A 26,708-nucleotide genomic window follows, 5' to 3' on the forward strand; every position below is an offset into this window, starting at 1 on the left:
TTGTGATAGCAATATCCACTTAAGGTGGTATTTCCTCAAGTCTCCTCAATTAACATCAAAAAAATTTACATATATTTCCATATAAGGCCGATTTCAGTGAGCGTTTCGAAGATGAGTGCAACATTGAATAAATGAAGCAAAACATAATGTAAGGTCATTGGACTGGAGGTGTTGTTATTCTGCATACGGCTGGTTCAGCATCATCCCCTTCACGGTGAATCAGGAACCCCTTTGGTAATGCTTCCCACCATTATAATCTTAAATGTACGCAGTGCTGTAGATCCATTCTCGGAGGAAGAAGACAAATGTACAGTTTTTTCACATATCCACTCATATGGATTTCAGGACTTTATTGAGCAATAAAAAATATACACCATGGAAAATATCATTTCCCTTTTTCTCCATATTGTTGTTCTTCCATCTCAAAATCTGATTTAATACTTCCAGATGATCGACCCATGATCCAAAGCGACAAATTGAAAAAAAAGAAAAGAAAAATAGAGCAGTCTTTTTAGTTCAACATTATAAGTTGAAAACCACCAGACCAGTTTGAAAGCATCTCTGTTTGTTTATATCGTTCACTGAAAATTTGAAAAACAGATTTCAAACAGATTTGGTTTGAACAGGAGTGAAATCACAGACTAGGTTGTCCCATCCGACTCTGCCTCTCCGTAGAGTTCTGCCAGTTTCTGGAACTCGGGCCCCCAGTCATCCAGGTAGTTATAATCCTGCTCCGATTGCGTGCCGGGAGAGTCTAAAGGACTGATGGATCCTGTGGGCGAGCCCTGACCCTCGTAGGCGTAGGTCTGGAGGGAGTCGTAGGGCGGCACGCTGGTGTCCATGTCGGCCTCTACCAGTCTCTGCTTGATGAAGACGTGCACGTCCGCCTCGTCCAGCTCCACCGACGGGCTCCGGCCGCTGCGGGGTGGGCCGCAGTTTTGCCTTGCCTCCGGGCGGACGTCCCGCCGGAACTTGAGTTCCTCGGCGGCGGCCGGGTTACGGAGGGCGATGATGTCAAAGGCCTCGGTGTCCTCCTCGCCTCCGCCCTCGTCATCATAGGTGACCACATTCTCTCGGATGTCCTCTTCAGAGATGATAAGGGGCTCTTTCTTGCTCCGCCTCAGTGTGACGAAGAGAACCACGATGGCTTCAAAAGAGAAGAAGAGAGGTTTTTGTTGCATCAGTGATTATAATGTATTTCTAAAAAACTGAAAGGTGCTGAGTATAATGCCACAAAAAAAGAAAAATATAACCTTATGTAACAATACTGCACATCTTTTTATTTTGTAAGTAAGTTATTTTCCATCTATAATGCTGGAAAATAGCTTCATACAATAAACTGGCACATGTAATAGTTGCAGACAGAAGTCAGACAGGAAGAAAATTGCTTTTTTCGACAATTAAATTAACAAACCGCTTAGCAGAACAACATCACATAATGGAACAGTTGAATGTGGTTACAATGCTCAGCCATTTTCTTTTATGCTAATACCGATCCCTGCCTGTGCCTATGTTGTTTGTTAATTCATAGCTCATGACAGACAAACATGTTGTGGTTCGTAAACAGCAAAGCAAATGAGCACAAGCCAATTTTATATGCATATTTATCCGTTTTTCCATTAGGACACTAAAAGTGGCCAAGCGTTGAGGAGTTGTAAATCAATAATCGCATTAGCCGACATTAGCTCTGAGGCTGTGATGACTCTTTGGATGCAAGCTGCTGAGATGATGACAATATACACATTATCATCATCGGAGGAGCAAACTCAACCTCACATCCAGCCAAAATGCAATACGTCAAGTCAGGAGAAAGCATATGGAGGTATGTCTCATGTAATCATCTCTTAGTTTTAGGTGAGGCCCGAAATGGAAGGAATGAGCCAGCTGTGCCACATCAATGAAAATGTAGCATGGTGTTTCACAGTGTCTCTGCTGATAAGTAGCTTACAGTCTGAAATATCTTCTCCAACTGTTAATGAAGTCATGAAGCCAAGTAATATTTGATGACATGCTACAGCTTGGAACTTGTTCCCACTACTAATGAGAGTTACGCTTCTTTGGGTTAATGATGACCTCTCCGCAAGATGTTAACGCTAACATCCATTTAATAAAATGGCATCAGTGAGGGAAGTACATTTTTACAGCGGTGCAATATCTAAAACCACTTCATTATCCTACATCAGCAGAGACGAGCAAGATGGATCAGAGTTCCTGTCTTTTTGGAAAAACATAAAGACTCAAAGGAACGAAAAAGTCATGGGAAAAGCCTTTTTTAAAAGGTAATATGAACGCTTTCGGCATCATACAACTGTCATCAACTGTTATATGCTATCTTTATCTAAACAGCAACAAACTACTGTGTTAAATCAGTCTCTCGGGAAAAGGCACCTGTACAACACATACAAGGCGAGAGCTCGACAGAGGGACGGGAAGGTGGTGGCGGTGGATTAAGAGTAGGTGGAGATTTCAGCTTTCATGCAGCGATGCATCTGGCTGATTCACTGTATTTACTCAAAGAATCCATGTTTGTATACATATTGTGGCGTGATGTAAACAGACTGTAATGCAGTTTCAAAGACGAGATTTAAGCCTCAGAGTAGACGTAGGCTAAAGGTGCATTGACACCAAGCGTGAGTTCTTTAAACACCGGAGCCTTTACTCCTTCAGTTCACTTGGCCAAGTGGGAATAATCCCATTCAAAAAGTGCTAGCACTGAATAAGTGGACCAAAACAGACCTAAAATGCCAGACCTCTTTCAGGTTTTCATCACAACTGAGAATCTGAACCAACTTCAGTACATGAAATTCTCCTTTTAATGGATGTAATCATGGGCAGATTAGCCCGCTAGGGAGTCCCAGGGACAAGAATTAGAAGCAAAAACCGTTTGTGGTCCCGAATGAATGAATGAGGCCACTATGCTGACACAGAGGGGGTGTCAATGCTGAGGGCTCTGGCAAAAACGCAGGGTCACCAACAAAAGAGTTGCTCCTGCGGGACCCTTAAGAGTCTGGCGCCATGGTGCAGTTTTACGATTTGCCAGACTAATAATCTGCTTGGAGCCCAAAAATAATTGTAGGTAAATCATTGTCTGGGCTGATGCACAGCTAATTCTTTGTGGCTGCTTGTTTCATGACAGAATGTTTGCCACCGGCAATATGACAGATAACCACAACTTAGTCCAGTAACTAAGCTAGCTGTCAGCCCATGGGGCACTGCACAAGCCCTGATTTGAGTTGTAATTGGACAGTGTCAAACTAAATGTAAAATGCAACACTGTAAACTTTTCCACTCTGTTATGGATGGGAAAAAAAAAGAAAAAAAAAGTTTGACTGAACCCCAAGATACTTTTTGCGAAAGTAATTATGCACGGATTTCATCTATCTACATGTAATTTCATCGTCCAGTGCAGTTCCATGCCTGTGTTTTTAATGAAATGTCCCCCTACCTGCATGTGATTAATCTATGCAAAAAAAAACCAAAACAATATTCACTTCACTCCACCTGGTGCACTGACGCTGCCCAAGTGGTGTTAGAGTGAAAAACACAATTTGTCTTATCGCTTATCGCCGTACTTGTTTAAAGCAACCAATTACACAATGCAAGAAACTGAGAGTGTGTGAGTTGAGCTGGGTCAATCATCGAGAGAAGAAATAGGAAATTAATCATTTTTGCATTTTTAGTTACTTCCTCATGCATATTTTGGAGTTGGTACATTTCTTTTTGCCACTTTCTGCTTCCACTATCTACAGTTTAACATCTCACTGTGATTTCGAGGTAAACACCCTGAATATAATGAAAAATAAAAATGTTGCCCAGACACCGAGTTAATTCACTTTTATTATTTACCAGCAATTCTTACACCAGACTGCACTTTCCACAGTTCGTGATCTACTTGTATTTGTGGTATATTCCTAGTCACTGCGGACACCAAACCGTAATATACAGGCTCTACACTAATGCTCCCTCAGTGGTCCATTCAAATCATTTCATATGCCGAGCCAAGGACAGCTGAGGTCTAACTGTTGCTTAATACACCACTTATGGCACCAGAGAGCATTACTATTTGCTGCAGTAGCCATTCCAGGAGTCTTGTTTATGCTGCATTTATACCCTGGTTATTGAAGATTATACTGCAAGACTAGATGAGTTTCTCGCATTCCGTGTACGATCCAAATAGGAGGCCATTGCTTGCAGCTTCTCAAGGGCTCAGACCGCAGCCGAAAGAGAGCAAAACTTATAAAACAAACTGCAAGTAAACCAGTAAAAAGTGACAACTGCAATATTTTAAGTCAGTTGTTTGTCTGGTTTTGTTGTCCCATGTTGTCGAGACACAAGTACAGGGCAGCACTTCTTCACTATGATCAATATCTCCATATTACCATGTCATTCATCACCTTGACTCAGCTCGAAAATAGCTGCATAGATGTGGTTTATATTTTAGAAACAGAATCATTGAAAAATATTCTTCACCCGATCCGACCACTGTTGACAGTTTGCCTACTAGTCCGTTAACTTGTTGCTGTGGTGGGACTGGAAGGAAACGGAGCCGCTGAGGATTATCGTACAAAATACGATCCTCAAATCCACACAAATGTTATATTTTAGCAAAGACACGGTATTGCAATTGTCACGAGTAAGTATTTGTTTTGTGTCGACACTGCAAAGTCAGATGGGTTCATTCTACATCAAGCAGAGACTGTAGAAATACCCTTATTGGTTGTATTTATAATCCAATTCTTCATTGAACCCAATTAGTACTGTAATTCTGTACCATTTTCTTTGAAACTAAATGAATAAAATCCAAACAATGATCTACTTATGAATATTTCACGTTATTTAAGTGATGTTTAAAGGCCAATATTATCAACTGACTCGGTTCAGAGATAGAATGTATCCCTTTCTGGTTTGCTGCAGGCTTAATTAGGATGGCTTATTAGCGGGCACAGAGATAAGACACGCACATTAATTGGGCAGATGGAAAACAATCAGACACAAACAAATCACACTGACAAGAAACGATGAACAAGAATTGAAAGTATGAGCCGTGTATATGTAAGTATAATAGACCCTGATGTGCTGGCTTCACCACTGTTGCCAACCAGTGAGCTCTGAATGAAAACCAATGAGTCCGCATTTCAACATTAGCAAGACCTCTCGCTCACTTCTTCTGGTGTGACTCTTAAAGTCTGTTCACGCAGAACATTTTTCCAATTTTTTTTTTTTAAACCTCGAGCAAGTTCATTTTGGTCAACAATCTCATTTAAACGCAAACTATCCCCAGGTTTTATGGGTGCAAGGATTTGATGGATTCGTACAGGTGTCGGAGGACAGTTTGTAACATACACATTAAATTCATACATAAACATCAGTGCCAAAATGATACCTGAGTACTTCTTTCAGTACCTCTGATTGAGGAATAATTGTGTTTGGTATATTTGGTTAAATGAAAAAAAACGCATTCAGGCAAGGTGTTGATTGCTCGCAGATCGCAGCGTGATCGGAATTTGCTGAATGTCAGCCGGGTGCAAATGCAAACCGTGCAGCGAGTTCGCAGTTTGCAAGAGAAGAATTACGCCCCTCCGCACGAACGCAAGCTGGCCCGGCGGAAAAACTACAAGTTGTAGCCGTGGCTAGGAATTCTTTCTTCGCAAAAAGGGGATTTAAAAAAACAAAACAATGCCTCTCCATGGCATGACTTTTCTTTCCCCCTGGGACACAACGCGTTTAAAGTCTGCCCACCCCAGCTAACCAATGTGCATATTGAGATCCAGTCCGGTCTGCTCAATGAGAGCAGAATCAATTTAGTGACAACTCTTATTAATAACAGTTATAGATGCAAAGTCCAGTGGATCGGATGCCATTTTACCGATAATGTATCCAGATACAGAATCGCCTGTTAATCCCGGGGGTAAATAAGCATTGAGATTCAATACTGGGCTTGGCAGGAAAGAGAGACAAATACCATATGGAGAGTGGGAGGCATGACGTGCAACAAAAGTTCCAAGTGGGATTTAAACCGGGGATTCTGCAGTCACTTAGTATGCGTCCTAGACCACTACACCACCCGGAAACCCACATTCAGCTCTTTCTTCACTGTACCTGGTATGAACACCAGAGACGGTGAATTATGAAAAATGGTTCGGGCGAGTCAAATGAATGGCTGTTCAGTCCACTGGAATCTGATTTATTCCGGCCGCAACCCGTTGACGAAACCTCGCATCTCCCGGGGTTGTAACTGGAAAGTGTGAACCCAAAATGCACCACTGGTCAAACCCTCTAAAAAAATTCATATAGGTGTGATCCGTTCCTGTATCTTCTCGGTTTCTCTCCCTCTCTCTCCGTCCCAACTAGAATTTGCCTCGCGCTGATGATTAGGGATTCAGCGTGTGTCTCTCACTCAAGTGTTTGCTCCAAACAGTGGTGATGGCCTTTTGTTCGCCTCAGCCAAAGGCTTTGGCGTAGAGGAGGCAGACAGCCCGTATGAATATGCATAACCTTCACGCGCTAATGTCCACAGACAATCACCGAAGAGAGGAGAGGAGAGCAGCCACGCCGAAGTCGTGTTATTAGACAGTTGTGTCTAATCTTGTTTTACAGTTTGGTTTGCAGAGGAAGAAATTGGTCTGCAACGCCGAAGAGGAACCTGTTTACTTTGGGAAATGTAATGATTCGATCTTTGACGAAGAATTTGTGGAACATTTCAGACATATTCCACTTCCAAGATTATGTTCTAATTTGTTTTATTTAATCTGACCCGTAAAGATGACGGGATGAGATTCCGAATTCAAAGTGACAAGATTATATTTGCAAGTGTATTAAATGATCATTCACTGTCACTTCAAAGACAGGTTGCCAGAGTAACGAGGCACGCACATCATTGGCTGAGGACGTGTTTCCTGGGTGCTGTGACGGGCTGCTAACGTGGAAGTAGCCCCGTTTATTTTCACTGTATTTCTGACGGCGTTTTGTATTCACGGTGCAGAACACATCCGTCACACATGAGATCAACAAGAGTGGTATCTGTGTTGGCTGTCACCACATTCCTCCGTGCTTGTCCTCTCCTCTCCTAGTCGCAACATTGCAACGTTGCCAGGCAGGGGGTGCGGGGTGGGGGCGGGGGTAAAAAAAAAAAAAGACGATTTGGTTGCATAGTAAGAGAGCAGACTTGAATTGAATTTCAAATTGTCAACAAATGTGATTTAGGCCTAATCTGATTTTCTGATTTGAGCTGCCTGTTTGAACATGAATCCTCGCTGCTCTCAGACTCAAGTTCCCCTCTCCAACCACTGTAGGGTTATTCTCAGTATACTTTCAATTGTTTTTCACCTCCTTTCTGAATCCCACTGACCATGCAGTCTTCACCCCCCTCTTCTTTGCTGTCTTTGTCCTCGCCATCTCCTTACTACTCACCTCTCCTCCGGCCCCCTGCTCTCTCTGCCTTTCTTCTCTTCTGTCCTTCATATCCTTTTCTTTTTCTTCCATCCCTGCCCGCTCCCTTTCTTTCCACCGTCATTCGAAATTCCACCCGGGTACTCGCATGTATATTCATCCCTCTCTCCTCCTCTGTCCTTGTCAAACCCTTTCAAACCCTTCTGCTCTTCCCTGCCCCTCTATGGTCCGTGTCCTCTGTCCAAGCCCTCAGGATATTTGCCCCCAGGCAGCTCCCCACTGCAAGTGCGAATCCCTGCGACGGTCCCAACTTACCCAGCAGGATGACGATGCACAGCAGGATGGCAATCAGAGCCCCCGTGCTGAGACCGGCCGAGGAGAGGAATGCCCCGCCTTGACACATCCGGATCCTGCCGTGGCGCTGGCATGGGCACACTCGCAGGGTCAAGGTGCTGGTACCACTCAGCGATGGCTCCCCACTGTCCCACACCACAATGGGCAGCTCGTACAGCTCCTGGGTCAGGTGGTTGAAACGCCGCCGTCTTGCAATGATGCTAGCTGTGCTGTCTATAATGGGGAAAAAAAAAAAAAAAATTTAGACTAATTGATGGTTTCCTCTCATTTGCATCCCTCTTTTATTGAAGCCTGCAATTACATATTTATGCAAACATTTAGATTAAGCGTATGAATCGTCAGCTAAACAGGGAAAAAAATCCATTCCACGTCCAATTCACAATTTGCCACTGAGAAATGGATTTTTTTATTTTTTGCCTTTAAAGATTTTCATTGACAGTGTGGGCTGTGTCCGTGTGTGCCAAGGCTAATTAATTTCAAAGGTGTTCGTTTACTATTTCTATGTGCCACAAAAGAACAGTTCACCCTGGCTTCTGCAGAAACACCACATGTTAATGGAACATGACACGTAGATAAACAGAAATAAAAAGGCTTTATATGGAAGGCTTTATGGCAAGATTCAGAAAGGAAGAAGATGCAAATAAACACACAGCTCTAACACTTGAAGTACTTGTAAAAAATGGACGGAAAATAAACTTATTGTGTAACCTGTGATGCCAGTACTCTCTCCCAAGTGGGCTTTAACCTTCAATTTGAATGCATGCTCTGATCTGATCAAAGAAATCTAATTGGCCTATACTCTTAGCAGACAGGCTGTGTACATCCACTTCAGTCCATAGCAATATTCTGGATATAAGATGGTCTGAATTCTTCAACATGAATGTTGGGTATCCCTGTGGTTGTCATAGGGATGGGAGATGTATAACATGCACAGCAGGCTACCTCCCAATGTCCTCTATACTGCTCTAGCCAACTGAAACAGCCTTGTTTACCTCAGCCGGTTTTTTTGTTATATATCAGTGGATTTTGGAACTACAGAGAGATTATAGAAGTTAGGAGCTCCATCGATATATATATAATATTTATATTTCCACTGCAACAAAAATACAAGATCGAGATTCTCTCACCGCTGGCAGGGGACACCATTAGCCATCTGCTGGCATTTATGGTCCACTTGCCCACCGATTCCTTCCAAAACCGAGTCACTGTGGTACACTGACTTTCATCATGAATTATGTAATATATTCTAAGACCGGTTAAAGAGAACGTAAGATGATATTTAGTGTTACACTTATATTTACTGACACTGGACATGTAAAATATGTTAAGTCGTCAATTTGGATAATTTTAATAATTAAATATCATTATAATATATGCAATTCTATAAATTGAATAATTTAATTTGAATAGTTTCAAACATCCGCATTTTTAGATTCTGATTTGAGGCATTGCTTACCACTGCTCATGTATCCTGTGGCCGTGAGTTAGTGCTCAGCAAAGTGGAGTGACGCATTGGTGTTGCTGGACTCGCGCATGAGATTCTTTGTTTGCTTTTCCAACGGCCTGGAATTATTTGCTTATAATGCTTGGCAGAAGCACCCGTTCATAGCCAACTTTACGGCATCGTTTGTCGGGGGCCAGGTGACCCAAAATACAGTAGCTGCTTGGGCTAGCTTGTTAGCCAAACGTACACAGAGATGTTAAGAATTTCAACTACACCCTTCTACCCTTCACAACTGCAACAGTACAGCCAAGGCTTATTTAAGACCTCCTTCTAGGGTGACTCAGGTACCTGGATGATTAATTTGGGCCTCACTTGACTGACTAACTAGAAACTTGTAGATGACACACTGCATGCTGATATATATCTACGTGATATTTTAAGTTCAGAAAATGCTGAATCGTGTACAGGGTAACCTTTTCCTTTTCCACCCAGCGAAAACACCTCCGCCGTGCTGTCCTATCGTGCTGCTGCTCTGAGACCTTGCCTCCCACTCCAATCTCTGCTCCATCTATGAATAATTATGATGATCGACAGTTGGAATGACAACATGTACTTCAAGCTTTATTAAGTCAGACTCGCAGTATCACCGTATCAGCAAGCAGATGGGTTGGGGGGTTTTGAGAGATGCAAATAACAAGGAATAGAAATGGGGAATTGGAAGATGAGAGGAGAAGAGGGGGAGGTGAGGGGGTTGAATGGTGTGTGTTTGTGTGTGTATGTCTGTGTGCGTGAGCCAAAGAGAGAGCAAAGAGGCTGAGGCGGAGAGAGACAAACAAGCTGTGTGTACGTGATGCCTAGCGTCACAGCTTTTACACTCTGAAGCACAGAGCCACAGCGGCGCGGGTCCTTGTACGGGCCGCGACGAGGAAGTGCACATCAATTATGTCATGCTAATTTCACATTAGACCGCCTCTCGTCGCAGGTGGGTGGAGGAGAGCTATGGGTTTGCTGATTAACACTGCAGTGCGATGGGCCATCTGCAGCCGCGCGGCATCCGCAGAAGAGGGGCGGCAGCCCGAGTTAGCACAGTCACAGTTTAACCGCGCTGTGACAGCTCGCACGACGTGGCGTCACCTGTAAGGCAGTGCCGGTGCAAGGCAGGTGGCCACCGAGGAAATGAGGGGAAGGTAGGCTTTGACTGCACATCTAGCTTCATCGAAAACTACCTGTGTTTCTATCACATTAAGAAATGCACACGGACATTAATATGCACGTGTGCGAGGTTCTCCACAACCCTGAGGAATTCCCCGAGCGCTGGGTTAAGCCAGAGTATTAACCACTAACTCGCAAATGGCCTCATTTCTTTGACTTTTCCAAAAGCATTAGAATGATAGGCGAAGCACTGCTTACATAACTTTATCACTTATGCATTCCTGTCTCTCTATCTCAAGATACGGCATAAAGTTAAGTAAGGTTTATCAGCATCAAATAAAAAACTTTATTGCCAGACGTGTAAAAATGGTTATGGTCTCCACAGGGTCAGTTTCAACTCTCTCCTGAGTTTTCAAGATTAGATGGTTATGAATGAGCAAACAAAACAGGGAAGCCATTTGAACTGTACACTTGTATGTCTAAACTAAAAACCTGAGCTTAGTAAGAAAGGCAGTTTCCTGTGGTGTTTTGCAGGGAATCCCTGATTTACAATACCGGATTCAATAAAGAGGTGCACAACTATGTTCAAATTTGAGATATTATCATACAGTGAATGCAAATATGGTTGTCATCGAGCTGACTCTCCGCAGAGCATGTACTGTATGAAGTGTGATTACGAGATAAAAGCAAACCAAAAAATTCGGAGACGCACGCGATGCGAACACTTATCTACAGACTTCACACCTGCCTACACACATGCCCTTAGTTGGATTCCTCGTGAACTTTGGTGGGTGTGTGTAGGTGCCGCTGATGAGATGCAGCACGAACCTTCTCTCCAGTTGCCACTTGGAGCATAAGGTGCTGTGCTACAGTATGGTGGGACATAATTTACAGCGGGTATATTATTACCGGTCCTAGCTTCCCGGTTCCACTCGGCCCCTGTCCCCCTGGCCCCGCTCACTTCTCCCAGGTCATGTTCTTCCCTTCATCTCCCCACCACCTGCTGTTCACAAGATGTCTTTGGACCTCCGATCCTTCTCTCATCACCTGACCGCCCCACCCATCCACACACCTGTTCCCACTTCTCATCAGCCCTGCAGTGACCTGGGCTCTCCCCACGTGCACTTCATTCCCTAATCGACCTTTCTCTACCTCTACCAGTTCACTTCCTTTTGTTCCTTCTCAGATTTTCTGCTTATTATACATTCCCGTGTGGTTTCCTTTGTGCGTGCTACCTGCGTGTAGTTCCCTGCTGTCTGAACCTACCTGCCTGCCTGCTTCATCCATCTGCCTGTAAGCCTGGTTTCTGACCCAACATTGTGACAGACTGCGAATGGCAGCATGTGACCAGCACTCTGCACCCCTCTGTCTCGTAATAAACGCGCTCAAATGATACCGCACAATGCAAAGAGGCTATTTGCAGAGAAAGAAGGTCACCTGAAGTAGCCTGAACGTTGTCGACACACAGTTCCCCTACGGTACAGTGGACACGCTGGGAAACTATAATGCTCCCAGAGAGCGGAGACAAGCTCAGGCTTAGCATTTGAGGTTGTTGTGCTGATGAGGTACGGTGGTGTGGCCCGAGCTTAACCGGAGTAGCATCTGCTAGCCACCAACTAACAACCAACACCCTGCCAAAGTGGAAACTGCACCTTTTGAAAGGCCTGTTCGGCCCAAATGCGCTAAGACGTAAACTGTAATTAGTCTATGTTAAGACTAATTACGCTGCAATTATTTGGTTGATAGGGGCTTACTCGATCAAAACAAGTCACGTACCAAACCAAGCCTTCCGTACCAAGCGCAGCAGGGAAAGTACAAATACCGTTAGACCTCTAGGTATTATTAAAAGGCAGCTTTGTATTTCGATTAATGGATCAGTGTTTTTCAAATACTAATATCATTTTGTTTAGAAACACCAAGCATTTCCTGCAGAATAACAAACAGCACATCCAGAGACAAACATAACATCCTTTTTAAAATAAGCCCCTAAATTCAATACGGATTAGTCTGACTCAGTAAGGCTGAGCTTAAGAAAATGGCAGCGCCCGGTCGTCACAGCGGATACTTTCAGTGATCTGGCTGCTTGGAAAAAACAAACGAAATGTTGTGCCAACTGCACTGGTTTCAGCTTATTCACACCGTCACATTATGGCATCTTTGCTTCATAAGGTTGTGTTTTGTGTATTTGATTTAATTATGGCTTGACCTGTACTCTTCTGCACCAACAATCAAAGTGGACGGGAGAGAACTATTATGGTCCTCTGTTACGCCGGGACAAATTGGTTCACAGCTTGGATGTGGCACCGCCGGCTGCCGGGGCCTTACCGCATGCCTTCAAGGTTTGTGCAAAACAATACAATACAAAAAACAAAACACTCGTTCCCTTGTCTTAAATCATAATCATCAAGTAATTAGGTAAACATCTGAACTTTCCCTCGAATAATAGAAAAGCTAATCAAATACTCAAATCTGAGATTGTGGCAATTTTCAGTTGTTTGTTTTGACAAAACCAGCATGACACCGACTGCTCTGCCCTCTTTGCACAAATCATGCTGTTTCAGCAGATGATGGCTGTTTTGTCAATCTAGCAGTGTAACATCCATCGCAAGTGAAGTGCGGATGACATAAAAGCGAATTAACACTTCCCACATATTAATGGCTTGACAGTGCTTCTTTCAACACAGCAGATATACTGTAATATCATAGGGTCTTCTATATGCGAACCGTGAGAAATGCCTACAGAAATCAATTGATCTATTTAAGTGTGTGGGCTATTTAGAGATCATAGCCTCCGTTTAATTGTCTTTTTAGAAGCCAATGTCATCACAATGATAGCAAGATCAAAGAGGCATTCAATTTTCAGTCATTGTAGAGTTGCCATAGTCAAGTTGAATATATTTAAAGGGCTTTTAACAGAATAGGTTTGTCAAAGTACTTTCCGAGAGCAGCCGAGCAGAAGCATCCCCCTTGTTTTTCAGCTTTAATGGTGCCTAATACGCTGTAGGCGTTTGACCTGCATTTATTGTAGAACATCTAGCACTTTAACTGCATCGACACATCTGCATGACGACTAGGTGTGCCGGGAAAACCTGGCTTGATCTTTGCGAAAAAATGCTTTAATTTCACAATTTAAAACAAGGAAAAGGCCTTGATCTGAATTTAAGACTTAATCCGTGTTTCCTTTTTAAGCTGAAACTCGACACTCAACCACCACGCTGATCTGACATTGTTACACAGAGCTGGAGCTGTGACAGGTTTCTGTAGGAATAGCACCGATAATGATAGACAAGTTCACAGCTTTTAACAAATCTGATATGGATACAGAAAATAGTAGACAGAAAATAGTTTACCGATAAAGCCATAATGCTTTAGTTAATAGGTTCCTATTAAAAAAAAAAAAAAAAAATCATGGTGAATGGGAAGGAGGAATAATCTGAGATTAGATTAGATTAGATTTACAGATATCATTAGTCATCATTGCTAAAGAAGTGGTCATTACAAATATCAGAGTGTCTCAAACTTAATCCTGTTTTTTCATGCAAAAACTGAGCACAGAGTCACAAATAACTCAGAGTTTCCTGACAATCCACTGTGAGCAAACTCAAATTGAGGAGGAAAGGAGGTCAGGAGAGAGTTAGTTGTGTGAGTGACTGAGAGGGATTTTCGTCAGTCGCACAACAACAGAGGGAAGTATTAGGCTCTGGCTACCAACAGCTACCAACTGTTGGTCTGCTACAACAGCAACGGACAAAGCTGCTTTGAGTGTGAAGAGCTTACTTTAATTATCAGACACAGGAGTCAACAGTGTGGTGCATTGTGCTTCTCTCACTCTCCCAGATATTGTGAACACAGCAAATAACTTCTAATACACAGTGGCAGGAGAAACGCTGTATGACTCCGACACCTCTTTTGTGTGCAAGTGCAAATGCAGGCTCCAAGTGACTGGAGATGACTGAGGCAGTACGAACTCTGGGTGTAGCGGCTTAACATTAAGAGGGATGTTTGTGCAGACGAGCTAGGAAGAATTTAGAGACAAATGCTGTAGGTGATATGAAATCTTCCCGGGGGACAAGGAATTGTAATATAAATGAGTAAGCAAAGAAATTACACAACAGAACAGATCAGAAACAGGTAGCGAAAAAGAGAAAATCTTGATGCTAAACGCTTTAATATAATGATTTGTCATTTGTGTTTTTGGCCTGAGAATGGCGGCTGAGTATAACAGATGGTATGTGCGTGTCTCTGATAGCCGGTAGTGTAAAAGGTAGCTCTTAAAATGAGAAACACTTTTCTTGTCTAAAAGCTACCTCCAGTGGAGCTACTCTTCGGTCAACAGAACACGTTAGAGGCTTTGTTTGGAAGCTGCCGCTCTTTCGTCTTCTCAACTAACGGCCCGGGTAGTTGGTCTAAATCTGTACGTGCTCTCTAACAGCTTTCCTGGAAAAAGGGAGGAAGCTGCATGAGGAAATACAAGGGTTCCTTTAAGTCCTTTAATCCCACTTCTATGCTGGCTTTACAGGATGTAGTATATATTTTTAAGGACGTAACAAAAGGCATAAATTGTCTGTGCTATTGCTTATTTTTCCTTATACTTACCCTTCAGTTATCCCACACTATGACTTGCATAAAATCTCCTTTGTTCTTTCGGGGTTATCCATGACAAATGATTAAAATATAAATATAATATTTTTTTTTATTTTCACGTCATGACACATAATTGGCCCATCCCACATGGGATTATATTACAGATATAGTTTGACAAAAACAAGAGCCCGTGGGATGGTATGCAGCAGGCACTAAAACCCAAACTGAAAGGCACCATTACTCAAGCAGCATGAAACAAAAGAAGAAAAAAAAATACTCTATTCAATATATTCAAGAAAGAGGGGTTTCCTTCCCAAATGCTTGGGAATATATTTCTGCAGATGGCTCTGTTGTAAAAAATACTTTGACAGAAACACTTTGCAAGAGTGGGAAATATGTCCAGATTGCTGGTAGCTGGAATTGAAATCTAGTTTTTTGTCTACTAAAAGTAGACCCGGCCTGGCCTGCCATAATGGTTAAACCTCTACCTACCAGTGACTTGCCTGTAGGGCCTGGCTTCAGGATGATGCCCCCAGTCTCCCCGATACAAGCAGACTTTTCCAAAGACACCGATCCAAAGCTTTGAATTGCTCTTACTCTGGTTTCTCATCTGAGACCAGTTTGCCCTGGAAGACCCTACCAGGAGCTATTATCCCCCCAAAAAATTCTGCAAGTATTGCAGAGTCTGTATTTTATTTGGCCAGAATATAACAGATAAAACACACTTGGCTTTACCTCACTCTGCCTTTAATATCATCTGCAGCCACGGAGGACATTATTTACATTTTGCTGTTCACAACTTTTCACAACTATACGACATGCCTCACATTATCTGGTAGACATCTTACTATACAGAAAGCAGGGCAAGAGGAAGCAAAGAATGACTGCAGCACTGTGGCTAGCCTGCTGTTGGTCAACGAGTGATTTTTCAGTCTTAGCTTTTATTAGCTTTCCTTCAAGTCCAAACTGTGATTCACAGCATAGTTGCAAATCAGCAAGAGATGTTTTGCATGCAGTTGTGGCAGTGTACCTTCATGTACGTCTGGGTAAAACCCTAGAGTAACAAAGGGACAAAAATAAGAAAATATTTTAATTCTCTTTCAACATACTCACACCCATAAAGAGATGCCAAAATACCAATCCTTAATTAGTTGGGATAAAAAGGCTGTCATTGTAGCACCAGGTTTTATACCAAGCTCTGAATCTTTCAGTGTTTTCAATTGTCGATTAGGTAAAGATGTTTGGCTCCTTTGAGGAATCAGGGCTACTGCAACAGACAGTAAAGGATCCAATCAAAGACAAATGATTAATGATCAAGCATGGAATAGTAAATATTCTCCCCTCTCCCCTAACAAATACACCATCACATTTCCATTTCACCTCCAACAATCAACTGCTCTACTGGGTTAATATGTGTAAAACTGAAACAAATTAGTGCCCCAGTGAATTATTTATACCAAAGTTGCACTTTCAAAAAAAAGGTTAATTCATCAGGAGATACATGGAGCAGTGATGCAGTTGATCCTTTCCTTGTTTGATTCATCTCCCCCTTAGGAGTGAACGTAGGCAGGAGGTGAGGGGTGTCTCTGAGTGCCACTTACATGAATGCAGCAAAACGTGCCTCTGCACCTCAGTGCAGTTGAAGTAGGCAAGGGAAAGCTTGTGGTGGGAAGAAACTGGACCAAGGGCCAAACAGACTTATCTCTTATTATCGCATCGATTTTTCTGATCTCTCTCGTGCTCCCTTCCTCTCAGTTTTCCTGCCTTTCTCTGGCTCAGAGAGTCATCTGGAGTGTTTGGAACTCCTCTTCTCAGCTGGAAACTGAGATCATCTGGCTGAGAGCTATTAAAAGCCCTGTGGTTGCAGACCAACCCAGGGCTAGGTATTCACCTGAGACTGAGACTGGTTGCCGCATTACCGCCCACTGTTGGCCCCTTGCGGGCACAAAATAAGGGGGAAAGAGAGAGCGCCAAAGCGGGTAATCCATCTGACAACAGAGGGCACAAACATGCCAAACCTCTATGACACTTAAGTTTCATGAAGACCCGACTCACAGTAGATCCCAGTGGCATTTGAGTCTCAAGATGTTCACCATACCCAGCTGACACCTCCAAGGTATGAGGAAATCAGTACAGATTATTGGATCTTGGAATGTTAGCAATGAGGATGGAGCCCTGCCCTGAAGGCAGAGTGCAAAACTCATAAGAAATGCAAACAAACATATTGATCTCCCTAATTACCTTCATTGTCCTTCAGGGTGAAGTTGGGATTAACTGGTAGCTGGCTTGGCAAAGCAAAGGAAAACCGCTGTCCATTGGCAAAGTCATCCTTATCCACCGCTGTGACAGTCTGGATCACCTGTTGTTCAGAAGATAGGGGGTAAATTGCTTTCCAAAGACAACACCTGAAACATTTAATTAGCTGCTGCACTATATGGAATCACTTTTCACTCTAACTGTAAGCAGGACAAAGGGTTGATTTAGTTTCTGATGCATGTCTCATGATCATAACTGGAGAGAGTCAAAGTTCCTCTGACCTACAGCCAACTGGTCTCATAACATTTGCTCCTCTACCTTTGTATGATGCCTGAGGCATTGTGGCTGGCTGTGACACTAGGATTTGGCTTGTGCCAGGGGTTGGGGCTGGCATCTAACAGTGACAGGGGTGCTCTCAGGGCAACCTCACTGCCACTTATGTCAGTTTCTTACCCTTAATTGGTAAAAGGCACAGTAAGAGCAGGGATAGAGCCGGTGTTCAGAGAAAAACAACCTGGTAGCCCGTCACCATGGGGACATCTTATCTTTGAAGTGAGATTTGAGGTGTTGCTGTGCTCCTGGTACACTTGCACAAGCCCTTAACTGTGCCGTATTACAATAAGCTTTGTTTGTGCCTGAGTTTACTTATGTGGATGTCACGGTTGACAGGGTGGCACTGGTTGAAGCTTTTGGCTGAGAAGTGTTTTTTTTTCTTCCGCTATTAATGGTTCCAAAGTTAAGTTTTAATAATTTCGTTGTCCCATAAATGTGAAAAAAAAACCCACTTAACTGCCACTCAGTTATTCTTAAAAATCAGCTTAATGGGATGTTTGGAAAACCAGAAGAAGCAATAAAAAATTGCTGTTGCACGAAAATGCCTGCGTAAGGAAACATCACGTCTCGATTGGTTTCTGAGGGGGGTGCAAAGTTGTTCTCCACAATGTAATTTTTGGTTAAGAGAATAATGACACTCTGATGTGTCTCTGTACTTCTCAAAGCCATTTTGTCCATCTGTGGTCTTTTTCTATATACTGTAGAAGTCTGGCTATCAGTGGTGTTATAATACTATATCGTGTCTTTCAGTACCGGATACCATTAAGGAGCAGTTAGGGGTTCGGCGTCTTGCTCAAGGACACTTGGACATTCACATTTACTAATGATTCGTACTGAGACAGGCAACTGACAAACTTGAAGGACGTGAAAATGAGAATTTTGTGAATCATTTTTAAAAGCATGTCACTTTAATTACTGCATCACATTTTAATGGTCCACTGTTACTGTGGTTACCTGCAGCCATTTAACTCTTGATCGGAACAAGCTGTCCTGTGACAATTTTGATGGGCACCTGCCAACTAATTAGAAACTTTTCCATCGCTGTGGTATAAGAATTGAGTTGCAACCAGTACCTAAAACATTAATGAGCAGCTCTATTCTTTCTCACATGGTGTCATCTGAATATTGGTGTGCTACTATCTGATTCAACACATTATGATTCTTCTCACTTAATCCCTTGGGCCAGGAATCCTGAGGCTATGATGCAACCATAACTCAAATTTAATGTAAACTTTCATTCAAACTTTTCTTCCACCTGCTTAAAACTATTAAAAATGTATTTAGTTGTGTCTTTCCTGTCTTTACTCCATCATCCCTCGCCTAACCAGCCTTTCAGCCATTTCCATGCTGCTGATTGCTCTATATCTCAAAAACCTTGTTAATTCAAACGAATCAAAGACTACTGAGAGTAAATTGGAATGAGCTTTGATTTAGAGTTGTCATGGTTTGCTGCTGAGATACTCAGTTTGAATGAGGAATGATTAAGTAGCTCTCTCCAAATTCCTTTACTGTCTCTTGCTGCTCAGCTCTCAGTGAGCAACCCAAACTTGCTAAGGAAAACAATAGTTCAGCGGAGGAAGCATGTATTCAATGCACAGCTCTCAAAACCTTCTGAGATGGGTTTAAGATGGGGAAGGATTTGAATGTGAGGGGGGAGAGAGGAAGAGAAAAACAGAAAAGGAGGCATGAGATATGTGTTACGCAGATTTCTCCCGGTGAATCGTAGGCGCTCACCTGTCCCGGCCTTGAGCTCTCACACACAATTATCTCCTCGTCTGTAGCGATTTCGGGAGGATTGTCGTTCATGTCCAGGACCTGGACGGTGACGGGAACGTGACTGAGAAGGCTGGGGTTGTCTGTGTGCAGAGAGAGACCACGTGACAGAAAGAAGATGAAAGTCAAATGTAAGCCTCAATAACAAAGTAGAGCATCCAAACTGTACTTTTAAACTGGGACACAGTGTGCTCTTCTTGTTGGGCTGTTTATGTTTTTTTTTTTTTTTTTTTTTTTCTTAGGCTGTGGCATTATAAAAGCACTGACGGACGCAACGTTGCAGAAGGCAATTTTGTGTATTAAAGCACATCTGATCATCTTTGTGCACCATTGTGTTGTCCCAGTTGGTGTGTGCGGTCCTATTTACCCAGTGTACTGCGTGAGCAATTCATGAAGCATGTAAAACATATGCCCTTTTTCATCTGATGTTAATATCGATGTCCTCTGGTAAAAAATAAAACAAAACATGCTTTAACACTGGAATTATGCTTTGCTCTATTGAATTAAGATTTCATATTGACTGTGTTTTGCTTTTAGTACTCGTGAGGCCTGTCTGGGGTCTGGGGAACAGGTTTCACTCGCTTTATCCCTGGTTCCACAAACATTATTGAAGAGCCCTTAGGCAAAGCAGTTGACATTCACCCTGTGGGTTTACCTCAGCCCCCAGCTGAAGAGGACTGGTTTTACTGGGTAGCTTCCAGGTGCAAGTATGTTTTACAGTATGAGTGCGTTGCAGGACAGTGAAAGGTTTGACATGGCAAATTTAATCAGATATTAATTTGCTAATTCGGTCGCTCACTATGGTTTTTCTATCTACTCCTGGCGGCCATTAGACAGCGGGGTAAAGTCTCTGCAGGATGGTTTGCAGGGAACTGTGCAGGGTGCTTTGTGTCTATGATACCGGGTGTCCTTGCTCATTTGTAGCGGTAAAAAAGCATCATCCTGCCTCTTGATAGTGTCCTGGCATGTAACTGTATCCTTGAATACTAAGGAGAGGTGGCGAGATAAAGAAACATTAGCATGCAGCACCTCTGTCTGTTGGCAAGAGATTTTCCTAATTGTGATTACAAATTACCCAAGTTACCCGATAGCAATTCTTGAAGTTAGCAGGGCCTGCATTGATTCAATTAATTCTTAATGTGGGAAAGGAAATTGAAACAATTGGGACTAATTTGATTTTGTAGTTAATTATAAGGAAAATACACTCTTACCTATTTGAATACATTCCAATCAATATGCAAATGAACTCCTTCATCCTTGTTTTCTCCAGCCTTCAATTATTAATTTCACTATTAAGTCACCTGATGTTGGGCTGTGTTTTTAAATACTGTTTGTGACTGGGACATTACTGTTAATTATGCTATTAAAACATCTGGTCATTTATGTGGTCAGAGGTGGGTTGTATGTACAGCCTGTTTACTGTCACGCCTAAATAAAATTTGGTGGTCTGGCCAAGGATAAAGAAGGGACAGTGACCTGGAGAGATCTAGCAAGAGCTGCGGGTGACAATCATTGACTGCGGTTTTGGTGTCCTGCTGCTGCTGATGTGTCTATCAACAGGTACAGTATCCCAGAGAAGCGTCTTTGATCAGGACATTGAAGTGAATTTCTGCCCAAAACGTGCTGCAGACTTTATTCTGTAGGTAAAGGGAGAGGGCGCAGTGCAGATTCATATAGTGGTTCCTTTTTATGGAACCTTTCTTTTGTTGATATTGATTCTGAGTTCAGTTTTACACTCCATGAATTTGAACCTGGACTGCTCTCTCTGACTATATGATCCCTTAAGGTTGTCTTGTTATCTTGTAGCGTAGGAAGAAAGAAAAAAAACTTCTGGGTAGAGCTATGGCACCTACCTTTGTTTTTGTCTTGCAATCTGTTTTAACTGCCTCTTTCAGGCAATTGCATTACAGCAATTTCACGTGTCAAATATGGGAGAAATACACCATATTTATATGTCAGAAGGGGATGAGAATGGTGCAGCATGTACAGTAAGTGTAGTGTATGTAAAAACCATTTTTATGTCAATATGAATACAAAATATGTAGATAACTCAGGGCCAAATTCCTGATGAAACCTAATGAAATTGTAGGTCTACAGCTACAGAGAAAAACGTTATTTCGTGTTAGCACAAAGACAGAAATGGAACATGTTCAAGCTTCCAGACTTTCTCCAGCTTTCCAAGATGAAAATTATATCAGAATCTGTTTGTACAATTCTTTTTGCGACCTTCAAGAAGCGCAATGTCATCGTGGCAGGAAATACAGGGCTCAAGAAAACATGGCTGGCTTCACCTACACATGCTCAATCAAGAACACGCACATGAGAGCACACAGACGCAGCAGGTATACTTTTACTTGCCAACTTGTAAACGTTGGGTTTATGGGAAGTAACCTGGGTACCTACCAACCTCCGAGGCCATCACGGTGATGTTATGCCAAGGCATGTCTTCTCTGTCCAGAGGCTGCGTCGTCCGTACAACTCCACTGCTCTCATCAATTCTGAAGTACCTTTCTCCTTCTTCTTTGCTGTCCATGAAATACCTATTAGGAAACGATATTATGAACATATGTATCCACTCCAGACGCATTTTTCAAAAACACAGGGATGGATAAATAGAAGGGTTCACCAAGACAACAGTGGATGATCTGCAGGGTACAGTTATATAGTGGTGCCCGGTAAGAATGAATTTCTTGATTTACCGGTCAAAAGATGTCTAGACTTTGAGGTTAAAAGTGAGCTAAAGCTAAAAGCGAAGTTTAGGTTACAAATTGCCACTGTTTCGACCGCATTCAATTGACTACATTTTAACTTGTGTTTTAAATCTGCATCCCGTGGAATTATAGCGACTGGAATGTGATTATATGTAACTTTACAACCATATTTAGACCAGTTACAACAAAAACGTCTACATGCCTTTGACCTGCAAATCACCAAAGACCTCTACACATACACTCTGGGTTCTCTCCTCCTAGCCCGCCAAGAAGAGACTATATAGACACTATAGACTTTACATTGAGATGACATCACACAGGAAAAATAACTTTTCCAGGCTCTGTTAACATTTTAGAAATGTTTAATCTTTGCGGTTAAATCGTTAAAAATGCAAAGAGTAATGTTGACCTTGAGGTGTCTTTTAGTTGCAGGGATGCATTCGGCCGCTGGGACTAATTAGCAGCGAGTGCAGCCAAACCACAATATATCCGCCAGGAGCCGTATTACTGTAGAAGTGCCCTTCAGTATCAGTATGGAGCCACTTCCTGTTTTATACTGATAAGGGTGTCTGGGAAATACCTCAAATGCAGAATGTGAAATGTACACAACTGAAACGGACATAAGTGGCCATTTCAGCGAGTTGGTATTCTACCTCTACTACATTTGGGCACTCACAACAGAGACAAAAAACAATGCACAGAATGCAACACAGACTGAGATATCGTCACTTTTGGTCCCTTTGGGTCAAGACCAAAGATACTAGGTTCTGCATTTCCCGCTTTTGCAACCAAAGTCTTTCAAATTCAATGCCCAAAGATTGTCACGATGGCTTTCCCGTTAGTAGTTAGCAGTTTCCAAGCCCAACCGGAGACAACTGATATCATCAAAGTTATGTTTTTTCAAAACAAATCTCCCTTTTGAGCCACAAAAAGATATTATACAAGTAGTACAATGAGAGTTTTACTGCTTATTACCGGTACAGTGCCTCTTTAAGACAAACAGTGCTTAGTTAAATTCCTAAGGACACTATGCAGGGACTTAACGTCTATTTGGCCCCGGCTTTAGTTCACCAGTTCTACTGAGGCATTAGAAAACGTGTATTTATTTACTTTGGCTCATGTAGTACTTGGTAAGAAAATGTACCAAACCAGAAAACAAAAACTCACATTAATGATCAGAGACTCACTCAAACAAAACCATGCAGTACAATGAATAAAGTGAAGAAGCTGTACAAGCAAAAGGGGGACGTTCTTATGCTTCCATGATTATCAAAGTCTTCGCCCACCTCTAAAGCTCATGAATAGAATAATCCCAACTGCTTTTAAGTGGACTTTAAGTCTTGACAGGATGTTCTGAAAATACACATTTCTAAGTCAAGAGCAATTATTCTCAATATTTAATAATGACAAAAGGCGATGTTCTGCTGGCAATGTTTACTCTGTTGTAATGGCTTTCTAGCAAAGCTGTTATCAAACTAGAAGCAAAGCAGTCTGTGGAATACAAAGCAGAAATGGGCTCAGTTGCTTCTCTCATGAGTTCGAGCACAAAATGAGCATTGAATATGTATTCCCTAATTTATCTCTTAATGACCTATTTACACCTTTAATCCAGCATTCGTTCTCCCGAGCAATATAGGCTTCTGACAATTTTCAATTGACATGACAGATGGAAATTGCGTAGGGGGTATTAATGCCAGGATTGCATATATTTGAAATAATGAAGTAATTTTTTTAGGCATGGATTGCTTACAAGTTTATGCAGCGCCCTCAGTAGTAATGTTGTCATGATTTATTAAATGCTCAGGCTCATAAGAGCATGAAGGCTTTTCAGCTGTAACTATCGGGCTGAGCATTCACTTTGTTTCAAAAGAAATGTCATTTTATGACAGTTTATGTCATTTTATGGCTCCAATGAAAAACACTTCAATACAGTAAATTACTGCTTCTGGTGATACATCACATCCACTTTGTTGTTTGGTGGTTTTATTTTCATATTCCTGCTGATAACTAGCCAAAGTATACAATGTTACACTATGTAATGATTTAATGATTTTCCAGAACAACTTGATAGAAGAAAATATATTCTTTTCTTCGGTAAACATCAGGCTTCGTTATCAGACCCCCCCTGAATCAATCAACAGGAACCGCTGCTTCCCGGCATTCTTGGAAATTCAAAATATAATACAGTAAATGTGAAAGTGTTTTTTATTTCGATGCAAAATGCTTGGAGTGCAACGAACATCAACAAATTTAAAAGTCTATAGTATTGCTAGCAGCCCAGTGAAGTGGTAATTTGCACTACAGAACACAAAAACAACATTTTTTGATGGATAACAAAACAAAAAGGCAACTTTACTGTCCTTAAATCCTTAACACTAGCATGGCAAAATTCAAAAGACAGCCTGAGGATGATTAGAGATATTTCCATGTTGTTATCCCATTTCTGAGGGTTTATCTTCTGTAAAGTGACGGTTTTAAGACATATCAGACTCGGCTTGTCGGGCTGAAATCTGGGCTGACATTTTCAGATTTGGCTCTTGACTCTCATTAGTGAAAGGGTGGAATTATAGTTATGTAAACATACACTTAAGTCTCATAAAGAGGGTGTTATGGCTAAACATAGATCACACCCTTAGAAAAATCTCAAGAACACATCGTGCAGCCCAGCGAATCAAACAAGCTGAGTGGATGATCTAACCTTCTGTCAGGTGGTGGGTGTAAGACCGAAACGATTTCAAAAATACTTTCACCTTCGTGCAAGTATAGAAGACAGATCTGACAATCGCTTATGTGCAGCCTGGAGAAGCGTGTTCAAGCCTTAATGTATAGTACTTTGTCGGCTTCAGCTGCACTTTGCTCATCTGTTCTTTAAGCTGAGTGCTAATATTTTGCAGATAATTGTTAACATGCTAAAGTTAGTGCGTTAGCATGCTAGGCAGACTACAGCTGATAATATAGTCGAGAATAGTGTTGATTCAGTCTTTAGTATCAGATGTTTCCTGTTAGAGGAGAAGTCATCCGGATTTACATTACCCTCTCGGGACCATGGATATTTGACTTAAAGTTAAACTTCTTTAAGTGTAAAGTTTAACTCATTTAGATGGCCAGTTTGCCTTTAGAAAAAGATTGTTAGTCGGTTATTCAAATATGTTAAAACTAGTAAAAATAAATCAAGAAATGAATAAAGAAATAGTCAGTTAATACAAGCCAGCGATGGGACTGATTTGAATCTACACTGTGCTTAATAGTAACCAGGCCGGGAAGTTGGCACAACTGTTCCTAGTGATTATGATAATGTATAAGAGCAACCAGAGGTAATCGGCCATCAAGACCTCGTTTGGCTGTTTAGATGTCCATTTCACACCAGCATTTGAAATGTCACTTCAATAACGCGTTTCTTTCAGTGCATGCATGGGCAGATGATCAAAGAGAGCCAAATATTGATCCACGCTGCATTCTGCATTCTGACACCAACACGGGGAGCAGTGGCACGTTTGTTTAGCTTTTTTTCCTGGGTTCAAGTGGATGTCACTGAAGTACTTCCTTCTGCCTTTCTTCTTTACGCGGTGAACATTGGGCATGATGCACTGTAGGGGTGGACGAAGAGAAGGTATCCCACAAGGAGAGCAAGGAAACTCTTTCATATGTAGATTACCGTCGCGTTTACTACAAATCTTTCACAAAAAAACTTCAGATTCTGACATGAATCAAAGAATCATCTTTACCCCATGTGCTCCTGCCATTTCCAATTGTAAATTATTCTTCAGGAGCTGCGCAGCTCACCTCTCCAAAACATAGAAGACAGTAGTATGGTCATAAGTCTCTGTGCTTACTGCTGTTCAGAAAACCCCCGGCCTGCAGCCTATGGCTGGGCTTTAAACTATGATCTTATAACAACAGCAACAGAAGATTGGTTCTCATTGTTATATCAGCAATCCTTCATCTCACGAGGAGTTTCGTGTTTACAGCTACTCCATCATTTATACTGAGGCTACAGAGGGAATTCAAATTAATACAAGCCGTGCATACAGTAGTTGCTTGAGCGTAATGTCATGAAACGAGGTACCTGTGCAGAGCAAAAAAACTAAGATTAGTCCACTGCCTAAGGCTAATATGAATCTTTTTTTTTTTTTTTCAGCAGTACACAAGCACACATTTAGAGTGAATACAAATGTGCTAAGCAATTGTATTGCCTCAAGTTACTTCACAGACTTGCAGACAAAATAAAACTCTACCCGACGATGCCAAAAAATTCATTATGCATATTGCTGATTTTCTGAGGGGATATGAAACGTTTGGGGCATGTATAGCATCAGTAACAAACAAGGCTATTAAACACATCGCAGTACATCTTTCAATCTATTTAACATTATGCTTTATTTTGGTATGACCCAAGAGGAGTTCATAGCCACCTGAAACATCCTTAATTTGACAGACAAAGTATTTCTAATTATCTTATAGTGCTTATAGACACAAAACATAGCCTACAGCATATGTTCAAAATGCATTATTTCATATTATTATTTCATAGCTTCAAATGATTATCTATAAAATGGTACTATTACGTGAGGCAGAGATATTATATGCAAATTGGAGTTTTTGTAAGACAAACATTTCTTGGAGGCAGAAATAATCGTATTAGTTGACTTAAACCTCAACGGGCAAAAAAGCCAAAGCGTCCCCATTTTTTGCAGCAAAATAGATGTGACTGG

General features: G+C 41.9%; 1 protein-coding gene across 1 annotated transcript in view; it reads right to left on the reverse strand.

Annotated features, from left to right (window-relative positions):
- Positions 1-331: 331 nt before the first annotated feature.
- Positions 332-26,708, reverse strand: part of LOC120789770 (cadherin-18) — a 57,766-nt gene continuing 31,389 nt past the window's right edge. Inside the window, exons 7-11 of the mRNA XM_040126748.1 lie at positions 21,689-21,825; positions 19,247-19,368; positions 17,165-17,282; positions 7,705-7,956; positions 332-1,147 (exon numbers count right to left, since the gene is read on the reverse strand). Of these exons, the coding sequence (XP_039982682.1) occupies positions 642-1,147; positions 7,705-7,956; positions 17,165-17,282; positions 19,247-19,368; positions 21,689-21,825 (1,135 nt within the window). The 3' untranslated portion in view covers positions 332-641. The remainder of the gene's footprint in view (positions 1,148-7,704; positions 7,957-17,164; positions 17,283-19,246; positions 19,369-21,688; positions 21,826-26,708) is intronic.

The sequence above is a fragment of the Xiphias gladius genome, chromosome 5, assembly GCF_016859285.1.
Source record: "Xiphias gladius isolate SHS-SW01 ecotype Sanya breed wild chromosome 5, ASM1685928v1, whole genome shotgun sequence".
NCBI lineage: Eukaryota > Metazoa > Chordata > Actinopteri > Istiophoriformes > Xiphiidae > Xiphias > Xiphias gladius.